The sequence below is a fragment of the Mustela nigripes genome, chromosome 16 (assembly GCF_022355385.1).
Source record: "Mustela nigripes isolate SB6536 chromosome 16, MUSNIG.SB6536, whole genome shotgun sequence".
NCBI classification, from domain to species: Eukaryota; Metazoa; Chordata; class Mammalia; order Carnivora; family Mustelidae; genus Mustela; species Mustela nigripes.
This window is the reverse complement of record NC_081572.1, coordinates 10,797,457-10,805,546: the sequence shown is the minus strand read 5'-3', so window position 1 is coordinate 10,805,546 and position 8,090 is coordinate 10,797,457. Positions and strand designations below refer to the sequence as shown.

At 40.2% G+C, this 8,090-nt stretch overlaps 1 protein-coding gene across 1 annotated transcript in view; it reads right to left on the bottom strand.

Moving 5' to 3' along the window:
- Positions 1 to 3,274: 3,274 nt before the first annotated feature.
- LOC132004138 (ATP-binding cassette sub-family A member 6-like) overlaps positions 3,275 to 8,090 on the bottom strand; it is a 60,634-nt gene continuing 55,818 nt past the window's right edge. The window contains exons 37-39 of the mRNA XM_059380260.1: positions 7,089 to 7,168; positions 5,112 to 5,167; positions 3,275 to 4,980 (exon numbers count right to left, since the gene is read on the bottom strand). Of these exons, the coding sequence (XP_059236243.1) occupies positions 4,879 to 4,980; positions 5,112 to 5,167; positions 7,089 to 7,168 (238 nt within the window). The 3' untranslated portion in view covers positions 3,275 to 4,878. The remainder of the gene's footprint in view (positions 4,981 to 5,111; positions 5,168 to 7,088; positions 7,169 to 8,090) is intronic.

The following is an 8,090-nucleotide window of genomic DNA, read 5'->3' as shown; positions in this document are numbered from 1 at the left end:
TTTCTCACATAACCTTTGTCCTCTGGCTTTTTAAATTCCTCCAAAGTGGGGTAAGTGGAGAGAACCTGCGGGGACCCATGGGAAGTCTCACTGGTCCATACACACTTTCATAATGTTGCATCAGTACCTTTGTTTCAACACCATCCGGGTCTACCACATTCATCCCTTTTTCAATAACCATCTAAAGATGTCCTCTTTGCTGGGTGGAGTCCTTGACACCTGTCTATCTCCACCATTTTCTTTCTCTCTCTTTTTTTTTTTTTTTTAAAGATTTTATTTATTTATTTGACAGACAGAGATCACAAGTAGGCAGAGAAGCAGGCAGAGAGAGAGGGGAAGGAGGCTCCCCACTGAGCAGAGAGCCCAATGCAGGGCTCAGTCCCGGGACCCTGGGATCATGACCTGAGATGAAGTCAGAAGCTTAACCCACTGAGCCACCCAGGTGGCCGCCATTTTCTTTTTAATTACTTTGGTGAATTCAGTATCAGGGAGATCCAAATGGGGAAACTAAGACAGCAACTCTGATAAAACTTCCCAGACTGTTCAGTTTTCCAAGAGTGATGTCACACAAGTTACCCATGTAACAGGGACCCCTTTAATCACAGCATTTACCACAGCCTGGTAACGGGCATATTCAGTGAGGGAATATCCTAGCTCCTGTACAGCCAATCCCCTGTGACTTGCCTGCAAAGTGTATCAGTTCCTTCATCTGAAGTGCTCCACTTGGCAATTACAGGAGGACATGGGCAGTCCTCCTTCTCAGGTGAGCACACCCTTAAGGTGGCTTTATCCAGCTCAGCAGGAATCCCTCAGGAATAACGTTCTGTGTGTCTGGATCACATATAACCATCTGTGATCGTTCTTTAGTGGGATGTGGATCCAGCTGCAACCCAGAAAGGCTCTTCCACTCTGAAACATTCAAAACCAAAGACATAGACCCCAGATTAGTTACTCTCTTAGTCCATTTTGGTAGAGATTCCTCAGGAAGCTGATAGTTCGGTCCACAAAATGAGACATCTCCTTCACGCTCTACCCCCTGGTTTTAGTAGTTTGTTGGTTGGTTTGTTTTGGTTTTGTCCTTCATCCACCACACTATTTCTTTGGTGATCAAAGGGTGATTAGAGGTACCTTCCTGGCATAATTTTTCCCTTTCTGAGCAGCTTTGAGGCTGGTGGTCAAAGCTCAGACTGACCCAAGTTTGAACTTGTTCCCACATCAAGGTTCAACTCAGAACTCTCTCTTATTTTAGCCATTCTGGATAACAATGACCGAGAGATTATACATTTAGCATGCTTATTATTTTGCATTTCCTTACATATCCGAAGAGCCACTCCTCAGGAGCTGGGTCTACTCTCATCTCTAATTCCACTGGCAACTTTTACTCTTAGTAACTGATCAAAGAGCAGCTGCATTTTTATACTATGAGGGACTAGGTAGCCATCCAGGGACCAAGAGCGCCTCATCTCAGCATCCCAGCCCTCCATTCTTTCTGTTCCCAAACCATGTGTTTCCATGAGCCAGAAATATTCTAGCAAATTCCACTTCATTGACACCAAATGTCTGGGAAAAACTGTTTTTGTCCTTTGTGTTTTCCTTTGTTCTCATACTTCTGGCCACCAAATGTGGTGGTTTTTTTTCCCCCCATACCAAACAATTCTCCAAAACCATCTCGGTGTCCTACAATTGGTTTAGTTCTGACACTATCTGTCTGGAGTTAGCATCAGATCCCACCAGTTACTCGCCCTGTCTCATAACACTGACCCAGCTTCAGGTGCCAATCACGAAGCCCCATGTCATCTCTTTTACTTCTGACCTTCCCGCTATACGTGGGGCTCCCATGACCTCATCTTTGGGTTTGACAATTTGTTAGAACAGCTTACTTTCTCAAGGGAACAGTTAACACCTCAAGGGAACCCTTACTTATGTTGACTTGTTCCTAATATAAACAATATGATAAAGGATTCAGATGAACAGCTAAATGAAGACATACATATGATAAGGTCTGGAAGGGTTCCAAGCATAGAGCCCCAGTCACCCTGGAACTGGGATGCACCCACCACCTTCCTAGCACATTGATGTGTTTACCAGATTTGTCACTCTCTGAACCCAGTACTTTTGGAATTTTTTGGAGGTTTCATCAGATAAGCATGATTGACTCTCAGCTCAATTTACAATGCTTCTCCCACTTCTGGAGAATGAGGATGGGGTGGAAGTACCAAGCTTTCAATCATGGCTTGATTTTTCTGGTGGCCAGTGTTGATCCTGGAGCCCACCAGCAACACCTCATTAGAACAAAAGTTACTTCTATCACCCAAGAGACCCTTAGTGTCTTAGGAGCTCTGTGTTAAGAACTGGAGTCCAAAACCAAATATTAGAAGGACCTGGAAGCAGAGATCATTTTATGCATTTTACGCAAAGGAATAAAAAGAATTGCAGCTAAGACCAGCTTACGTGGAGCAGAAACCAGTAGAGCCGTAAACTAGGAACAAACAACTTAAATGATAATTCTGATGATTTGCTGGAGCCTGAGTGAGCAGGACGAGGTAAGAGTAGGACATTCTTGGGGTCCATAGCATTAGAGGGGCCAGAAGCAGATGTGTGTAACTGGAGGAGGGCAGAAGTTATACGCCTGGAGGGCTACATCTACTGTCTGAGATCTGGAACTAAAATGAGGACAGGAGGGACTAGATCCTCTGACCTCTCTCTTCCACCTTTGCATCTATTGTTTCTTTTGGGAGGGGGATAGTAGGAAAATAATGAACCAAACCAGCACAGGACCTGTCTACAACAGAGTTTGAGATGATATAACTATATAATCCTTTCTTTAGTTTTATTCTCATCTCCTTCCCTTTTCATACCTATTTATCTTCTCTTGAATATATTCCTAATAGAAACCCAAGTTTTCAAAAGCGCCCATATTATGATGGATTTAGCAAATCATGTCTAACTTAATCTTCTAAAATATTTATACATCTCCTATTGGTTATTCAGTACTTTGTAAACATAATTCTACAACAGTTAAGAACATTAGTAACTTATAATGAATATAGGCGAAGATTTCACCATCTTACTATGTGAAATGGTTATATATGTTGTGATCTCAGACATTTGAGCAAGACAGGAGAATTTATTGCTTGAATTTTAGAAATAATCTAAACCCAACTCTTATGATGATAGGAATTTGCTTTTACGGGGCACTAAAGTATCCTGAATAAATAGTAAGCTATTGATTATTTATCATAATGTTCTAGATATAATTATGATATGTAATATATGCAGGTAAAATATTTAATTATGTGAGAAATGGGTAAGAAAATGATTAAAACACAAAAACAAGTGAACAAAAAATACAAATAATTAACACAAAATAAAATACAAACATATAGCACTGGAACTTCACCATAAGTGTGAAAATAAATTAAAACAATTTCAATGTTACATCAGCAAGTATGCATATATAGTTAAGAAATTATATATACTGTAATGATTTCACTTATGTAAAAGAGTATACTAAAGAAAAAAGAAACTGATTTTTTTTTTTTTTGGTATGGAGGAAGTGTGGTGATCTTTTATTCAATTGTATTCAATTTTTGTGTTTTTCTCCATTATACAAAAATCCCTCAATGAGCATAACAATGTGTTTTAAGTTATATAACATATCACCCAAAAAAAAAAAAAAAGCATCAAAAATACTGCTTGGTCTTCAAAATTTTTCTCATGATATTTAAAATGAAATAGCTATAATTTAAGGAAAAAAATAAAATTACTTGTAAAACACACTTTTTTAAAAATTTAGTAATAGAAATGATTTATACCTATGTGTGTATAGATATAAAAACATATGATGTACATACATAAGAAAGAAGTGATTTAAAAATGGCAGTAAATACAGTTAACCCTTGAACCACATGGATTTAACTGTACAGGTTCACTTATATATGGTTTTTTAGTGTACAATAAATGTATTTTTTCCTTATGATTTTCTTAATAACATTATCTTTTCTCTGGCTGACTTATTATAAGAATATGGCATATAATGCATATAACATCGCGCTAATTGATGATTTATGTTTTGGGGAAGGCTTCTGGTCAACAGTAGGTTATTAGTGGTTAAGTTTGGGGGGGACTTGAAAGTTATACTCAGATTTCTGACTACACAGAGGGTTCGGCACCCTTAACCCCTGTGTTGTGCAAAGGTCAACTGTACACAGAAAACTACTGATGAGTTGGTGAGGGAAATCAGCACTCGCCTCCCCCAATCATGAAGTAGCATTCAAAATCTTAGAAAACTGAAGGAATGTTGCTGTGACGTCCCTCCTTTCCACAAGGTATGTTTGAAAGCTTATCCGATGCACGTGCTCGTTCAGAGGTGAGTCCAATGCACTCCTCGCTCTGAATTTCAAAACAGTTTCTGAAAAGACTTCAGAGGAAGACTCTTAGGTTTTACTTGTGTTTCAAAGCAACCTCATAAACCCAAGCTTCCCAAATGCATGCTGCAATCCTATAGCTTCTGGCTGTTGAACAGATCCCTCGTATGGCTCTGCTAGGGAATTTCTTAGTAAGTGTCATTTTTCAAAGTGATACGCCATGTTTGAAGTTATACTTCAAAAAATTCCCAAGTTTGTGGTTTTATTTCCACGATACCTGCTACCTGGTCTTCAGGTAAGATTTATTAATACTTTATATTGCCTTTATCACAGATTTTCTATCATTCCTAAATTTAAGGGGAGGAATGATTCTGACATGAATTCATTTGTTAACCAAATGTACAAAATATACCCTGATGTTGATGTTAATGATTTTTAAAATTATACATACTGCCAATTATTACATAGAACATAAGCTTATATGACACAAAGTATTAACAGGCTTGAGCTTTTAAAAGTCATCTGCAGGAGAGAGGAGTTCCAATCTCATGGTTGTATCAATTTCTTCTTCAAAATTTCCCAGCTCCTGCTCCTTAGAAAGCTCTAAGAATACCTAAATAGGAGACAACACAGAAAGAAAAGGAATGAACAAGTTGGATATTGTCTTAAAATAAATAGAATATATGCATAATTACTTTCATGTGTAATTTATAGGAATGATACAAACCATAAAAGCTGACCCACCTTTTCCAGTGTGCACTGAGAGAGGCTGTACTCTTCCAGGTTAAAGTTATGTTTCACTGGGGGAGAAAAAAAGATTACTAGTAGAGGCTTACAAGATGTTTATTACCAAGAATTTTTTCAAAGTTATACAAAATAAAAATACACACAATTAGTATGAATAGAATATAAAGCTGAATAAACAAATGCTTGGAGAAAGAAGGGAGATGTCAAAAGTCATAGAGTTCATATAAATACAAATTAAATTAACTCTGATGTGAGAATTTTCTCGTATCACATTTTGATACATTTTATTACATAGTATATGTGTCCTGGGAAACAGAAGATCCTTGAGGAATTACATAATTGATTGACACATTCTTACACACAGGAAGATTTCAATCCCATTCCTTTCCCTATGAAAGGACCCAATGCTTCTGTGTAACTGGCTTCAGCCAGTTTATCTGCTGTACCCAGCTGGAAGCTGGGCATCCCTGCCAGGAAACCAGATGTACGTCTTCACATATTCACAGTTCTCCACTCATACACTGAGATCTTCTGTGTGTGTCCACGCTTGGTACCAGGGACAGAGTTGCAGTGAAAACAAAACCCTGCCTTTGTATATAAACCCCTGCATTCTAGTGGCAGGAATATGGGCATTAAATAAAGGACTTAAATATAAAATAAAGGAAATGATGATTGCTACTACACAGGAAAAATAAATCAAGCAGAGGAAACAGGAAGTGCCAGGCACTTGTTTTTAACAGGATGGCTGGGGTAGACCATAGTTAGAAGGTAAGAATTGAGCAGAAACTTGAAGTGAGAGAACAAGCTGGATATTTGGAAGTAGTAGAATTTCAAGAAGAAGGATCAGCGAGTGCAAAGTCCTAAGGCAGGAGTATGCATGTCTGGTAGCCTTTAGGAGGAGCTAGAAGTCAGGGTGTCTGGACTGGAAGGAGTAAACTGGCGATTCATATTCTCTCAAAAAACAGGCACAAGTCTAAACACTCTGTAAATGAATTCATTTAATTTTCCTAATGACCCTGCCCAATTGGGCAGTGATATTACCCCCTACTCAGAGACAGATCACCTAGATGTGCAGGGTATCCATAGCTTTACCCAGTGCCTCCCAGCTGGTAGAGAGGCAGACACCGAACTTGCAGCTCCCCACCACTAGGCTGCGTTAGAAATTACTCCAGGACAGTCTGCTGCTGGGACTTCCCCAGCTGGAAGCAGAAAAAATGATGATGGAGAGAGAACGTTGACAATTTCAAATGGCAAGAGGAGTCAGGCACGATGGAGGGGACGGGTTTAGTGGGAAGGCAGAACGCGCAGCCCAGACACAGAGACGTGGATGCATGGGTGGAAGGTTTTCTGTGGCTTTTATTTTATTAGTGAAATACAAAGCAAGGGCATCAACCGAGGGAGAAAAGCAAGAAGGAGATGGGTGTGCGAGGCAAACTTTCCGACACTTGGTGTGAATGGGTTGTGCATACACAGACAATGCAGCGCCCACTAAGGGGCTTTGTCAGGTTAACGTTATGAATTCACAGCAAACCCAGCCAAACTTAGTTCTGTGTTTTCTGTAGCTTCAGTCCCTGCCACAGAGATTAACCTCTTTCCAGAGAACTGGATTAACCACAGCTGGAGTTAAATCCCACTATTACCTAGCATTAGAATTCTTAAAACCATTAAGCATTTTCACATTTTTAAAATGGATTACCTACCATGAAACTATTACCTGATGCTGAACTGATGCTTCAAAAGTTTTCTTTTACAATGGTAACTCTTTTTTTTTTAAAGATTTTATTTACTTATTTGAAAGATGGAGATCACAAGTAGCCAGAGAGGCAGGCAGAGAGAGAGGGGGGAAGCAGACTCCTCGCTGAGCACAGAGCCCAATGTGGGGCTCGATCCCAGGACCCTGAGATCATGACCCGAGCTGAAGGCAGAGGCTTAACCCACTGAGCCACCCAGGTGCCCCACAATGGTAACTCTTACCTGCCTCTAATTTGCGGAAGGTCTGAGATAGAGGGTAGACATCCGCCAGAGGTAGTTTATAGACCAAGAAGGAGAAGTACCTGGGAATATGAAAATGTCATATCTGACCTTGAGTTTCAAGGGGGGAGAAAATGGCCATCAAAATAAATGCTGATATTAACATCAATTTCCTCTTACAAAAATAAAAGTAATACAAATAAATATACAGCTTACATAAAAATTGAGTAAAACAACCGATGCGACATTCTTAAAATGTCTTTGGCGGCTGGCTGTTGGAGATAATTCTTCTAGAAATAAACCAGCATAATTGCTTTTATGCTCAGTGTATGCAAACCTTTTGCTGTTGTGGTTGAATGTAGACCATCTGGACTATCCCCTTTGCTTCGCTTAAATTAGTTGGCAATTAATTCATTCACTTAATATTTCATCCTTGTGACCAGAAAGCTAAGGAAAGGGAGATGTGGGGTTAAGAGAGAAGGACCTGATGGGAAGCGTTCAAAAGGCTTTAGCTATAAACTTCCCCAACCTGTAAGGAAAGGAGGAGCCCGAGGGGGTCTGTGGCCTCTTGCTTCCATGTGCCGCTTTCAGCTGATGACCTCATGCCCATTCTCAGCTCATTCCCTCATAGTGTGACACTCCCAGGAGGCCCTAGAGCTGCCCGGACCTCCAGGGTTGGCCCTCTTCAGCCCAGCACCTGTTCTTTCAGGCTTGCCACTCACGGTCTTCCCACTTACTTCGTGACACCAAGAGTGCCGTAGCAGGACTGAGTTGCTTTCCCTGGCATAGTCTCTGATAATTCCATTATATTTACGCTGTGCTAAAATGGAAATGCCACTTGCTTCTCTGGCGTGCTTACGCCTCCAAGGAATTCTAAATTCTGTTCTAGTTCTACCTCCTTGCCCTCCGCCCCTCAACACACACACACACACAAACACACACACATATAGGTACACACACACACACACAAACACACACACATATAGGTACACACACACACACACA